We start from the raw sequence: 15,538 nt of genomic DNA on the forward strand, positions 1-15,538 counted from the left end.
ACAGCGCAAGGAGCTTAGGGAACGGATGCCGCAGGCGGATGGGCTGGTAAGACATGATGCTAAGCACAACCCATCAGGCAGCTCAGAGGAATCCTGTTTCTGTACACCGCTTGATCGCATTTTGCATGAAGCCGGGATTTATCTTGGTGGTAGTGCTGGCTTAAGCAGCAAATTCCACTCAGAAGAAATTTCCAGGCAGAAAGAAAAAGACTTGTTAGGAAAAAAATCTCAGTGGTGCAGCAGGAGTGTCTTGGTGGCTGCAGAGTGACCGTGACACGTGAGGATGTGCCCATCAGCATCCCCAGCTCCACAGCCCTGGAGCAGCAAGGCTGCACTGGGTCCGGGCGCTCAGGAAGCCTCTGAGCAGTGTGAGGATCTCGCAGCCAGCCTCACATGCCAGCCCTGGGGTTATTCCCCGACTGGAGCTGCAGAAATCTGTAGCCTGTATCCAATGTGGGAGAGGTAATGGGACCCAGCCCTGGCAGCGACACGCCTCTTGGCCCCACATCAGACGGCCGCGTGGGTCCACAGGGCTGCCTGCAACTCCTGTACTTAGAACCACCGCCCCACTCCTGTCCATGCGGGGCTGGCTCCTGCCTTGCCAGCCAGACTGCCTGCAACACATTTTCCCATGCAGCTGTGGAAACATTTACTGACAACATCTGGTAGCAGCCTCACCCTCTTTCTGATCTTTTGGGGGCCCTTCTGGTCAAATGACACAATTCAGGCTTTTAGACAAGCCTCAGACATGAACTAAAATCTCTTCAGTGCTGCCTTCTCTTTTTTTTTTTTTTTTTTTTGATAGGTCAAATGCTGCTCTGACACGAGGTCTCACCTCACCTGCTCACACACACCTGCCTACCAGCTTGGGTCCATTTTTAAGCACACTTAATAGCATTCTCATCCCAGTGTGAAGAGGCAAAAGGTTTGAGCTAGCTCTCCCATCAGGCAGCATGCAGCTCTGGCTCTCACCTCATTTTACATTCTGGCCACGAGTGTTTGCTGCTGCTGAGCAATTTGGGGCAGGAGAGGAGTTCAGATTGATGGGTGTGAGTGGAGCAGCTCCCCATTGGGGCCCTGGTTACACCGCTGCTGTGTATCATGACCCCGCTCATTTGTTCCTCACCTTCTGAGAGCACCATTTTGGCTGTAATTTAATTCCAGGCCTCCAGGATGGTCCCTTCTTGTGACCATGTCCCCCCCATGCCCCTCCAGGGACCTTTCCTCCCTCTCCTGCCCTGGGGACTGCGACCTTTTGCTGTGCCCAGCTTGGCTGAGTCTCGCTGGAGAGCAGACACTGCTACGTAGGAAGTGGTATTGGTGTTTTGTTAGATGGTACTTTTCTTTCTTCCTCTTGGTTGGCATTGAACTGTAGTGGCAAAGAGCACTCTTACTGAAGATGATGTCTCGGGTGAGATGTCTAACTCAGGTCCCGACTGCTCAGCACTCATTAAACATCTCAGGGAAGATGTTCCAGGAACAGGGATGTTAACCTTGTGGTCCTGGACTGATTCCAGCTCGTTTAATTACAGTCTTCATAGCTGAAATTTGCTCTGCACTTTTGACCAGTTATGGGATTATTTTTTTTTCCCACATCCTCTAAACTGTTGAGCAGCCTTGGTATGAGCTGCCGCATTCCCCACACGAGCTGAAGCAATAAGCAGTTACGGCTGCTCCCTCTCCTGAGATCCTCACATTCATTGTATTTTCTGATTACTTAACAATTCAGGATTCTGCAGAGTATCATTGGCTTGCCTATACAGAAAAGTTTCACCTGTTTAATCTGGATAATCTATCCAGATTTAATGCAAATTTAATTTGGATAAGCTATCCAAATCTGATCTAACCAATATATTTATCTAGCCTAAGCAAATACGTGCCGTTGTCACAAAGAACATGACCTTTGTCTTTCACTGAAGTAATTCATGGAATATAAAAGAATGTAAAAAGTAATTTGAGGAAATACAAGCTAGACAACCTCTACACACTCCCTTATAACAAAAAACTACACGAGTATGAAGCTAGACGAGTACAAACCCATGTTTGAGTATAAAACCACGTATGTGTATGTACATATATATACGGGTTTATGAACGTATGATCTCTATAGAAGTGTGTCGAGGTGTTTCACACTCACACCGCTGTGCAGCTGGGGTGCACCCCCCCGCTGCGACACCACCATGGTGCCGTGACCGGGGTCGGTGTGCAGCAGGGCCAGGCCAGGCCGCCTCACCAAGCCTACGCACCTCTGAAGCCGCAGGGAGCGGCGGGCGATGGCCCGGGCCCGGCTGGCGGTGGATGTGCCCCTGCCCCGCAGAGAGCCCCCAGCCGGGCCGGGTTTGGGGGCGGGCACCCCTCCGGCCCGCGGGGCAGCTCCTGAGGCGGTTCAGCTCACGGACCCGGCAGAAGGGCGCTGCCCCGCCGGGCTGGGGGCCGAGGTGGCGCGGCCCCTCGCAAGGGGTCGCTCCCGCACACCTGCCCGAGGGCCCTGCAGGCGGCGCCGCGTCCCCGCCGAGCCCGGCGCTGCCGGCCCCCGCCCTGCGCCGTAAATCGCGGCGGGCGGCCGGGCCCGGCGGTGCTGGCGGGGAGGCAGGGGCAGGCGGCGGCGGGCTCGGCTCCCGCTCCGCCCCGCTTCCCCCGCCCCGCCGGCTCCGCCCCGGAGGCCGGCACGCTGGCTCGCTCCCTGCCTGGGAACATGGCCGAAGTCGGGGAGGACAGCAGCGGGGCGCGGGCTCTGCTGGCGCTGCGCTCGGCGCCCTGCAGCCCCGCCGCGGCGCCCCCTCCCGGGCCGCCGCCCCCGGCCGCGCCGCCCGCCGCCGCCTGCGCCGGCCCGGTGCTGGCGCGGCTGCAGGGCCGCGAGTTCGAGTTTCTCATGCGGCAGCCGGCCGTCACCATAGGCCGCAACTCCTCGCAGGGCTCGGTGGACGTCAACATGGGCCACTCCAGCTTCATCTCCCGGCGGCACCTGCAGCTCAGCTTCCAGGAGCCGCACTTCTACCTGCGCTGCCTCGGCAAGAACGGCGTCTTCGTGGACGGCGCCTTCCAGCGCCGCGGCGGCCCGGCCCTGCAGCTCCCGCCGCAGTGAGTGCCGCCGCGGCGGGCCGGGCCGGGGGCGCGGGGGCGGTGGCACCGCGGGGAGGCGGCGGGGGCCCGCGGGGCCGGGCCCGCTCCGGCGGGAGAGGGGGAGCCGGCGGCCTGCGGGGGGGACCGGGGAAGGGCCTGCGGGGCGGGAGGGGACGTGGGTCTGGGCGGAGAGGGGGCCCCGCCGAGGAAGGGGACGGTGAGGTCTGCCAGGAAAAGGGCCTGAGGTGGGGGAGAGGGGCCACCGCTGGTGAAGGGGACAGTGAGGGATCCCCCTCCCCACAGAGGGCCTGAGGGGGCGGTGAAGGACTGCTTCTGAAGAAGGTGGCCTTGAGGCCCTCCCTGGGCCCCAGAGAGCCTGAGGGGATGGTGAGGGGCCCCTCGCTTGAAGTTGGTCACAGTGGACACGGGACCCTCTGTACGACGACGTGATGGAGATCCGAGGTGGCGGCGAGGGATGTCTGCCCCGGGGACCAGCCAGTGGATCCACCTCGGCATCAGCGTAGGACATCCTCACCTTCCCAGCCTTGCTGCTGCCTCTGACTGAGAAAGGGGGTGATGTTCATCAGGGCTGGGGCTGTTCCCTCTGAGCGAGTGGCGAAAAAGTGTGAGCCCCTCCAGCGGGCTGTCCCCTACGGTCATAGTCTTCCTTGCTGCCTGTCAACAGACTCACGCTCGATTGGTGGCCCTTAAGGGGTTTTCAAAAGATAAATGAGAGAAGAAGGACTCGTGTCAGTGGCCTAAAACTTGCAACACCCAGGGCTTGTCTTCCTTGGAAAAGATCTAGTGGGAAAAGTTGGAAAAGCACTTTGCCAGAGTGCTTATTTTAGGGTTGGTAAGTTGGGTGTAGTTCCTGGTGTCTCTCGAGGGCAACAGAAAAAAAGAGGGAGTCGGGCCAAGCCAGGGGTGATGTTGCTCACCAGGACACCCGGAGAGCAGGGACACAAGGTGTCTTTGCTTCCTTGAGGAAGGGGAGGGAGCTGTGGAAGAGTTTCTGCGCTAGCAGGGAGGTAGTTGTCTGTGCTGAGTTTTAGATAAACTCTCTTGCAGAAAGAATGAGGTTGACATTAATCTCTTCCTCCAAAAACATTGTTTATGGTTGCTGAGCACTGTCCAACAACTGCAGTGCTTCACCCCAGGGGCAGCAGCGTGGTGGTGGTGGGTGATGTCATTCCTGTGTGCATCTCTCCAGGTCATACCAGACAGACTGTGTCTAATGCAATCTGTGAGTGAAAACACGCTGTAAAGGCAGGAGGTTGGGTTTATATGATGTTCCACTAGGCTTTTTGTTGTTTGTGTGAAACATCTGTTTTCATCTGGCAGTCTTTGGCTTTGGTACCCTTTACCTCCAGCACCAGGGTCCTGGAGTTATCCCTTTCTCACCAGCCTGTTGCTCAGGGGAGGGTTTTTTAATTACTCATTTCCTTTGCAGGCTGCTTCATTTTGTACTTAGTAATTTAGTTATAACTCCCTAGCTGCTTGCTCTCTGAGGCATTTCAGTTTGTAACATGTCCCATTTTTCTAAAAGATATGTCCTTTAGTGTCTGTTTAATTAATGTTGCTTTGTAAAACAAGACCACCCGAAGCCCAGGGCATTTCTGTTGTCACTCCCACTGGCTCTGGGTTTATCTGTGCAAGCTCTCTCCTCCCTGTGATTCTGTTTCTTCAGTCGGTTAATCATAAGCATTGTGCTCAGAAACCCTCTCAGGCAGTGACTTGGTTGCTTATTTCTCTTCCCTTCCGTTTGCTCGTGACTCCTGGAGTGTTAATGGCAATTTTCCTTCATCGCTTTAAAGGGAGGCGTTTAATGTACAGTTGTGAACTCTGCACAATAAGGCATCCTCTTTGCTTGGCCGCTGTTTGAGCTACATAAATAAACTTAATGCTCCTCCCTTTTTGACTTCCAGAGTAGGAAAATGTTTTGCATCAATCTAAAGGAATTTGCCCCCTTGCTTCTAACAGGTAAACAACTCCTTGCCTTCTACTGGCCAGTCAAGGGTTTGTAACCCAAACAAGGGGAAAAAATAATCTTATTGAAGCTTGGTATACACAGTCTTGTTTGAGGCTTTAACTGATCTCCTGTTTGCTATTATCTCCAGTCTTGAAAAAGCAGACCGTTCTCTGTCACCCCTCTCCACATGCAGACACATACATACACAAACACACAAGGATCTCCCCCCTGCCCCAGTAAACAGAAGAAAGCACTGGTTGGTGCCATTTCTTTTCTGTAGAGAAGCCTATATGCTTACTGCTAGGCAACTGGTACTGTCAAAAGTAGGACAAAGTGAAGATGGGTTGTAGTACACAGACTTTACAGTACAGACCACTTTTTTTTTTTTTTTCCCCTGAATGTCTCTGCCCTGTTTGATACAGCCACACCTTCTCCATGAACCAGCAGATTGTACGTTTTATGTTAAATTTCATGAAGTAATGGCCCTTCCATTCAGTGATACAGATGGGAGGGCCTTGTGATGTGCAAAGTTCTTGCTGGTAATTTTCTAAGAATGAGTTGCTTGAATAGTTGCCGCCCCCTTCCCCCTTTTCTTTTTTACTTGCTTGTAAAGGATAGCAGAAATGTGCAAAGTCCTGTTTCTTTTGGACCAATGCAGTCACTGCTGCTGTCATATTGCAAGCAAAGGAGATGCTTATGCATCATGAGATCATGAATGGAAGCAGAGAGTTCCAGGAAAAAGTGTTTTTTCAGATGTAATTCATACTATTTGTTAAAAAAACAGATCCTGGACTCATAGACTCTATTTCTGAAGTTTCTTCTCACTGCACTTTTTTTGCATAAAACTTCTGTTATAAGCCCTCTTCCAAGTTTAGAAGTAGCTATTCTTAAAATTTACAGAAAGTTTTATCAGGAGGGGTGGGGAAGGGAGGAAAGAGGAGGAGTTTCTGAGACCTTTCTTGAAGACTGTAGGTACGTCCTAACACAATAGACCTGTTCAAAATCAAGAGCTCTTGAAAAGTTTCCTATCGCTTCCTCCAGCGACATCATGTGTATGTATAATCTGCTGTAACCAGAATTTCACTGCTGGGCGGGAGTATCATATTGCACAGCTGTGTTGTTATGGAAGATTGTAGTTCACAGATAGGATGACATAACTATGAAGTATAATTAAACAATAATGACCAACAAAGAGGGCATTTCCTAGAGGTTAATGACAGTTGGAGTAGGTAGAAGAGTGGAAGGCCCACAGTACAGCTGAAGACTCCTTAGTCTGTTCAACCAGAGTGCCATGCTGCAGCAGGCATTATGTATAAATCAAGGTGAAATTATGGAAGTACTTACATCAGAAGTGCTCTAAATCCATAATTTGGATTGCTAGAAACTTTTTTTTAGCTGTGCTAGTAGAAGCTGGAAACCTGTGGAGAGATTTCTGGGTATTTTTCTATAAAAGAGAGAAACTCAAGACTATCAGTAGGATATGCGCTAGATTTTTAAAACTATTGATAAAAGCAAAAAGGTAAGATACAGGAGGATCCATTAGCTGAAGTACTTTTTCCTGTTGAAGACAGTATTGGGTTTTTTCAGATTTCCAGTGTAATTGGGTATTTACAGGATCAGGTTAATGCTGAAGTATTTCTTTTCTTGTTATCTTCAAAATTGACACAGTTTTAAAAAGAAGTAACAGTAATAGGTTAGAGATTTCCAGTAACTAAAGTAAGAATTTTTTCCCCCCTTCCACCCTCCCCCTGGAACCAGAGGAACTGAAACAGTTCATAGTTAAGCTTGCTAACCTGAATTTTAAGCAGCTATGGGTCAGGTTTTCAAATGCTCTTAAGTACAAAATTTCTATTGACTAAAAACTGTAAATGTTGATAGACCATAGCCTGATAATAGCACTTGAGCTTTCTGAACTGGGAGCTCAATAGATTGGAAAATGGTGCTTGTCATGGGATATTTGCTTATTGCTTCTGTGACTGTTCTGTATTTTTGCAGTAGAGCTGTTAATGGAGCCTGAAGTTTGTGTTTTTCAGTGCAAATGGGTGCTTTCCATATGAGATTTTCACATCAAAAAATAAGTTTTTAAACCTGTAGTTCTTTTAACATTTAGAAAATGGAAGAAATAAATGGAGAGGGTTGGTTTGGTTTTTTTTAGTTTGAGTGTAAAATACAAAGGAAATTAAATTAAAACATGGAGTTAAAATAAAAACATTATTATGTATGTAAGCCTCATTATAAATTGAAAACTTCCTGTGCATGTCAAGCTTTATTAAGAGCATGCTGCTCTATTTATAATGGGGTTTTCCTAGGTACTTAATAAACTTGACAAAAATATACAGTCTAGTACTCTGAGCACATGTCAAGGTACTAATCCTGCAAAATTTTATGCATGTGTTAATCTTTCTGTATTGTGAGTACGCAAGTTCACTTCAGTGTTTGGGTAGTGGGGGAGTCTCTGCAATTGAGGTTTAGTAACCAAGCAGAAAACTGAGATCTAGATCCAACGGTCTCTTCATTTCCCTTTCTAAGGGAGATGACTGTACAGTCTGTTAGCCAGTAACTTGGGGCACTAATTAAAGTTTAAAAAAAAAATTGACATAATCTAGAAAAACGGAGGTATAAACAATGTTTCAGTGTTTTTGATGACTTCACTAACCACTCGGCCTCCATTCTTGTGGTTTGAATGATGCCATCATGGTGTGTATGAGCATGGCTATCCTTACATCTTGGAGGGAACTGCAAGCCGTACATACACATACTAAGGAAGTGCTTTGACCACATAACCACGACTACAGAACTAGTTGTTTCTGAAATGCTGCATATGTATGTTGACTCTGATAACTCCTCATGCAGTTTTACTTGAATGTTGCGTAATCTGCATTTGCAGCCTTTTTTTTTTCTTTGTTTGAAATGCATCATTTGCTTTGCTACTACTTGTGGATCGTGGTTTTACTCTCACTAGAAACTCTTTAAAGATTTGCTCTCTCAGTGCTTCATCTTACATTTTTCATGCTCTGATTTGATTTCAAAGGCTGTCTTTGAGAACAGGGGGTTTTGTTGCACAGAGAGATGGTGATAAAGAATTACTTGATTTTAATTACAGAATTTATGTCAAGTAATAATTTTTGGCTAAGCAGCTCAATTTGTCATGGGTTATATTAAATGTTTAAGGAAAGTTTCACATGCGAGAAACTACAGCTCGATTTGTTGATTCAAAAATAGCTGTGCCGTAAGTCAGGTTGTGAATATAAACTGATGCTATGCAAAACTCAAGCGTATGTTCTCTTATGTATTCTTTTAAGCCAAGCTTGGTTCAGTTTAGCTGATGTGTTGATTATGAAAAGATTAATCTAACCAGCACATGCCACACTTGCCTTGTACATTCTTGTGCGGAGTCTCAGCTATAAAGGCCTGAATCTGGATTCAAGTTGTGCTGGCGTAACTTCTTTGTGTTAACAGACTCTCAATCACGACACGTCTACTTAGCCGACTGTGGGATTCTTTCAGTTGGTGGTTGTATTTTTATATAAATCTAGGGGATGAATGAGTGTGAGAGTCTTTGCTTTTATGAAAACAGGAATAAAAATGATGAAATCTGTAGTAATTCATATCTTAGTTGTTTTGGTGCCAGCTGTGTGAGCATCCATCCTCACTGCAGAGTGTCTGTGTGACTTCTGGTAACAAATCAAAATAACGTTGGGGGGGGATTTTTTCTCCCTTCCAGAAAGTGGGACATGCAGTCTTTCACTGAATAACTGAAAGCATAAATGACATCCAGATTAATCTGATAGTTTTCTTTGTAAGCAAGCTCCTCGTAACTGTGCTCCGATAGCCATTTGGCGTCAGAGCTGTTCTGTGGGATGCCAAATTCTCTTGCTCATTGCAGCAGTTTCCTGGAGGAGTAGATGTGGCAACAGGATGTTGGTAAAGAACAGGAAACTACTTGAATTTGCTACTTATGCCATGCAAATAAAGTCTCATTACTGGCCCGTGTGTAGTAATTAGCGTCTGCTGTTGACAGAATTTTTTGCAGCAATTGCAGAGTGTGGAGCCTGGTGAGTGTGTTCAAGTGAGAGTGCTTTGGGGGGGGGCTGCACTTATACTGGGGTAACGAAGGGCACACAGACTGGTTAGGTGCTTGTTAAACTGCTGTTTGAGATTTGACAGCTGCAGCTGGCTTTGTTACTCGGGGTGGATCTGTACATGCACTCAGCTCCATATCAGTAGTTCTGACGTGCTAATTTACTTTGAGCTCCTTCTACCTCTAGTAAATGTCTGAGCAGGCAGCGTCTGGGTGTTGGACAGCCGGAGCCAAGGGGCACAGTAACCAGAAATGCTTAACAGACCAAGCTTCACCTTATTGCTGGTTAGATGTGGATGAGCCAGCTTTCCCTCCCCAGTCCAAGTGGAAATGTGGTTTAAGAAAGAAAAATCATGTGCTTTTGAGCTGGCAATGTTAATGAAAAGGGAGAGGAATTATCTCATTTGCTTTCAGTACAGTTTCTTTCCTCTCCTTTTTCTTGATAGCAGTCCAGAGCACAGAAGCCTCTCACATATAGCCGTACCTAACACCAGCTTTGTTTGTTTTCTGTGTCTTTGGTTCAGTCCCCATGCATCTGGGAGTTTCCTGAGGTTGCAGACTCATGGCTAGGATATCCACTTCAGGATTCTTACTTTAAAGAAACAGAAGTATGAAAGCTAAACATGCCATCGACCTTAGTCCATAGTCTGTTGGGTGGTTAACATCTTTGTGGTCTTACAATTACATAGGCCTAGGACAGGCAGAAGAACGCCTGGGAAGTCTGCTGAGCTTGTGTGGTGCTTTCTCACCAGTGAACTCGGGTAGCTTTTGAATGTTGGTTTCTACATCTGAAAGTGGCCGGTGGGCCCTGATGTAATGGACTGTGGGATTGACACAAAGAAACGTGGGGAACCAGAGGTCTGGCTGTCATCTTCCAGTGATTTTGTTTGGACAAATCTGTAAGGTAGAAAACTTGGAGCTTTTTTTTTTTTTTTTTTTGTCCTCCCAATGTGGGCTGTGAAAAGACATCTTAATGTACTTCCAGACTTGGTTAATCGACTAATTCTGAGTATTGTGTGGTCTTAATGCATCCACTTCAGTCAGTAATTCAGTATTAATCACTGAATAGTTTTTTCAAGCATTTAGAAGTTTTCCTATTTCACTTGACTGCAGAGTCCTTATAAAAGCAGATGGAGATGCTTACAGAGCACGTGAATGTCTCGCTTAAGTAAATGTGACTGAAAATTTCTATCCAACTGTATGTTCTTTGTTTTCATAGTACAGATACAATTTTACTAATGTCTTTTCACTCTTGTCCACAAATGTTTTTTGCTAGTAATTCACATCCTCAGTTTCTTCAGAACAGCTCAGTAAAATGCATGTGTGCATTCCTTCTGCATGGCACTTAATTTTTATGGAATACATATTTTATTGGACAGTAAAACCTTTAAGGATCTTAATGGCCTAATTAATACTCTGTATCCACTTGTCTTGTGTATTTTGCTCATCGGTATCCTGCTGTTCTTTTTTTTTTTTTTTCATGTCCTTGTACATTTTTTATCATAAAAATTTCAAGCAGTCTTGAGAGAGCAGTCTATTAGAAGCCTGTTCTTTGAATATTCAGCAACTCTAAGATTTGATTGATAGTCCCTTTCCTCCCTACCCAATCTATTTTTAGTAATTTAAAAGCGAGTTTAATTTCTTGGGTTGTCGCTTGTGTATGTGCGACTTTGGTGATCTTCCTTCCTCCTTTAAACATACCAGATAATAATTTTCATGTTGTTTGAGGACATTTTGACAGTTTGGGAGAAATAATGTAGAACTTAATTGGGTGCTCTGGCTTGGTTGAGGGAGCAAAGATGGGCAGTCTTTGTCTGGTTCTTTTAATCTAGACTATGTGATTAGATAGGAGGATAAGTGGACAACTTTAAGCACATTGTTACTGCTTATTATCATGTTTCAAGAAGCTTCTAGGATAAGAGACTATTTTCATGTACAAGTACAACCCACACCATCTTTTAGAACAGAACGAGGAGACAAAAACCCTTGCAGAGGTGGTCTGAGTGCTGTGGAAAAGGACATCCCTCCCTTCTTTCTGAAAGACAACATTATAGCTAAACCCCTTTCTTCTGCTTCGTGCCACTTTAAAGAGAGCCTTGGAAAGTCTTCCCACACAATTTTTTTTTTTTGTTTTAATCTTCTGTCTCCCTTAAGGCCACATACAGAAGCCACCAACATTTTGACTAAGCAGAACTGGACTCCCTGCAGAGCCAGTTTGTGCACTTGCTAAAGGAATTGTTCTTGAGCAACTTAAGGCCTTTCCTCTCTCGAGGGCATAAGAACTATGGACTGTTAAACAGTCAAAATCCTGATTGGGTGGGAGGAGAAAAGGATTAGACACAGAAAGCAAGTTTTGTTTCCACCTGATGGGTAGACCAAAAATGTTTTTGCTTTTCATATTCAGTTTGAGGTGTAGCCTGAACTAGTAAGGGTAGACTCTTGGTGTGCTAGGTGTGCCAACTGCTGTTTACTTATTGATCTTTTTTCTTTTTTTGTCTCATGGCTTGCGTAAAATGGTGTACCTTGGATTGGCTGCCTGCCCACCGGTGCGTAAAGGGGTGTTGACTGTCAACAAGCCTGGCAATTGGGTGGCTTTGCCTCCTTCTGCCTTGTCCATTCAGCTGTATAATTACTATCTCTTCTACCATGTCTCTCTCAGACACTGACTAATGAGACAAGCCATAATGAAACCGTTTTAGCACTGGGAAGACCTGCAAAGGAAGTCAAAGGCTGGCACGTGCATTGCTGCTAATGTCTGTCTTTATGGAGTATTAAGGCAAACGCAGAAGTTTTCTTCAGGCATAGGAATTCTTAGGAGAAAATCCCTAACGTGTAGTGGTTCAATAAAAGTGTTGCTAGCACTTTTTGTGTTTTGTGTAAACAAGGCATGTGCAGACTATTAGAAATAGGTGCAATCCAGTAGTTTAGACTTGCACATGACCTGTTTGTAATGGAGTGTCTCAGATCAGTGCTTCACTGCAAACAGTCGCTAAATGAACTTGGGTAACAAAATTGTGTTGATGGGCAGTGATTCTGAATCTGAGGTCTGTTGGTGACAAGTGGGTGCATCCTCTTCTCCAAGTAGTTCACAGTTTCTTCTCAATTTCATCCTGCTTTGTGCTCCACCAGATGGTATTGCAAGTATGAGAATTTGTATTAAAAAAAGAAAAATCTGTAGCATGGAAGGGCTTGAATTCTATTCCCCCAAAAGCTGATATTGCAAACTAGTTTACAGAACAGTTTGTGTGAAGCTTCCAGGTAAAAGAATCTGTTGAAGTAAAATTTTCTGCTAATTCTACACGCTACACTGAAGCAAAGGAAGAGGAGCATTAGAATATGCTAGTAATATGACAAATGAACTCTAAAATTTGCTGTCATTTTGCAAAAGTCACTGTCGGTTTAGTTGGTTAGACTCCTTTCAAGGAAGTAACCCTTCAGCAGAGTTGTATATGCTGGCAGGATTTAAAATACCTTAATAATCTTGGGATTGTTTTACATTGCTTGCAGTCTTAGCCATGTCCTGCTAGGTGGACCTTTGCAAGCCAATCCAGCACATCATCTTCTCCTGAATCACTGTAAAATTATTTTCTTTTCCCCTTTTTTAGTAGGAAGGAAAGTTGTGCCTGGGATTCTCTTGTAACCTTTATTTTCAATGTCGGTATTTTGGAGGCTGCAGGTGGATGTCACTTCATAGACATTTATGTGAGAGGCCCTGTGCTGCCCCTAACATTTATTTGGCTCCAAGTCTAGAAGATATCAGCTTTTAAAACATCTAAATTACCCTCAGAGCTGCTTTTAAAACAGTAATCCTGGCTTCCTCTACTGGGTATTGAATGGATTGTGGAATGTCTTCAGAGGGAGTGGAATGGACTGGAGTGAGCATTTTGCAAAGCCTTAACTCCATATGGATCGTTTTTTTATAATGTACATAAATAGTACATTAGCTCTTTCAAATCACTTTCTAAATGAACTGAACCAGCCTCAAAGGAAAATGTATCATAGTCATGCTGTGTGTGTTAGAGCCCTCTTAGAGTCTGATTGAATTCAAAGGTTAGTAACATCCCACACGCAAGCTTTTTCTGGCATATGTATGTGGGAATTAGGATCTTTTCCTGAGTTTTATTGAGGTTATTTTGTTTTGCACAGCCTTTGCTAGTGTGTTTATAGGTAGTCCCCTAGTTTTGGAAGAGTAAGTCTACATAACTTGTGAGATCTTTCAAGGAATTGGGCTGGCTCGTTGAAAGCAAACGCTACAGTGATGAATGGCTCATTAGAAGAAAGTTGATGGCATTTGGAATGAGAATCAAACTGCTGTAGTGTATCCAACAAAGATGCTGAAACAAGTGCCTCTTTCTGTGATTGTTATTAGGAGATTTTATGAACTGATCTTTTCAGACTGTTAGTTTCTCCTCCTTCTCCAGGGTATGAAAATTTCCCAAGCATCTGGATACTTGTGGTAATAAAGGAAGAGACTTCCCAAGAAGGTGGGCGGTAGGATGAAAATAGGATTAGATCAAAGTTGCATGTTGCTTGTGGCAGCCGTGGCCAGGTTTCTGTGGTGAAAGGGACAGGATCTGCAGCAAGGTGGAAATTCCCCAGCGGTGAGCAAAGTTTTAAGATGCTTGGTGTTGAGTTAGGTATGGAAATGAATAACCAGTGCTACTTGTAGAGGCCAGCTGTAGCACTGCAGTTAGTTCCGCGCTGTCACTACGTATTTAATTCTTGGTGTACTGCTTAGTTTCTTACTGAAAACAGAACTCTTTGTAGAAGTTGTTACAGGGAAGTTCCCCAGAGCGTGGGTGCAGGTGGGGCTTTTTTTGGCACTGAGGTAGGTGTTAATTGTGGTGTAAGGGAGAAACATACAGAGGCGAGTGTTTCTGCCAAGATGAGCAAAGAAGGAAAATAGTTAATATTGACCTTTTTCATTTTAACCAAGATCAGTGTGAGCAGCAGAGGCTTGGAAAGCCTTGCAGAAGCAGGGAAGGAGTGAGAGATGCTGGTGTGGTGGTCATGCTGTGCTGAGTCACTTTATGTGGTCTCTGCTGTGGTAGGATGGAAGCCAGCCTTAGGCTCTTATCTTTAGGTTTGTCTTAGAGGGGGGAAAAACTCAGCACATCATGAATGGGGGCTAGGCAGCCTTTTCTGGCACAGAAACACTGTGGGCAGATGTGTGTGTTACAGAGCTAGTAGTCACCATTTCTGTGACATCTCTGCAAAACAAACCGAATGTCAGACTGACTACTCTCTGCCTGTGCTGCCAGAGTAGCCGTGGTCCAGGGGTCTTGAAACAGCTAGGGGCTACTTGTTGTTGTTAAGGCTGGGAGCTGTGGTTTGGCAGTACTCCTTTGGGACAGGGGAAAGTGGGGTGTGAGAAGCAGGATGCATCCATCTCACCTTCCTGCAGAACTTTGGCAAGGGCTGAGCAAAACTTACTCCTGGTCCAAGACTGCATGCAGTGTCTGCCCTTTCAGTCTGAACAGTGGAGAGTTTGCCACTGTCTCATGAAGGACAGGTGTAGGGCAAGGGTGGTAACAGCAGAATATAGAAATAAGTATCATCCTACTGTGTTTCATACAAGTTGCCTTTCGTTGTATGCTTGAATTAACTTAGTGGGACAGCAGGTTAGCATGTGGGTGGATGGAATAACCTTGCTTGTCACTGTGGTGTGTATTGTATTTTTAATAGCATAAGACCTTCGATGCTGTCAGGCACATACTTGAAGAATGTTTATCTTTACAGAGTGCTTTTTTCTTTTACACTTCTGTTCCACACCATAGTTCTGCCAGTTTGATCACTACTTTAGCTTTGTTTAATGGGTGTTATCTGGTGGGGTTGGGATTTTGTTTTGATTTGGCTTTTTCCTTTGAAACATCACACTGGGATCTAAAATGGAGCTGCTTTAAAACAAACGCTAGGATATTGTATGCATTTTTTTATCAATGTTGTCAGTGGTGACCATATAAAATGAATTTTTATGTCCTCTGAATATGCCCCAAGCTTAACTAAGTGCCATGCTGATGAAGAGTCCTCCAGGGCTTTATGGAAATGCTGGCTTAAGACACATCTTTGCGTTCTGTGAAAGCAGGAGGGACAAGTATGGTGTTGGTTCTTCTAAGATTGATAGTGGCTTAACAGAACTGAAATCCCCACTTTCATGCATCCCATTTCACAGAGGTCGACAGAGGCAAATAATGACTAGACGGTGTTGAGAAGTATTTCAACTAGGTTTGTAGGAGCTACTTATGGTGTTAGCCAGTTAAACAGTCGTCCAGCCCCATGATGAATGTGGTTAAAATCCCACGAGAGATCCTATAGGTCCTACATATACGTTTATGGTACGTAAGCATGGTGGGATGCACTTGTGGAGAGAAACAATTGATCCTGTCCATGTGATGATTTTCGTTGAGCTAGCATATGCAGTAAGC

At 45.5% G+C, this 15,538-nt stretch overlaps 1 protein-coding gene across 2 annotated transcripts in view; it reads left to right on the forward strand.

Annotated features, from left to right (window-relative positions):
* The first annotated feature begins 2,695 nt into the window (after positions 1-2,695).
* The window catches only part of FOXK1 (forkhead box K1), a 56,066-nt gene continuing 43,223 nt past the window's right edge, over positions 2,696-15,538 (forward strand). For both annotated transcript variants that reach the window (XM_040589923.1, XM_040589924.1), the window contains exon 1: positions 2,696-3,081. In XM_040589923.1, coding sequence (XP_040445857.1) covers positions 2,696-3,081 — 386 coding nt within the window. The remainder of the gene's footprint in view (positions 3,082-15,538) is intronic.

Source organism: Falco naumanni, chromosome 4 (genome assembly GCF_017639655.2).
Source record: "Falco naumanni isolate bFalNau1 chromosome 4, bFalNau1.pat, whole genome shotgun sequence".
NCBI classification, from domain to species: domain Eukaryota; kingdom Metazoa; phylum Chordata; class Aves; order Falconiformes; family Falconidae; genus Falco; species Falco naumanni.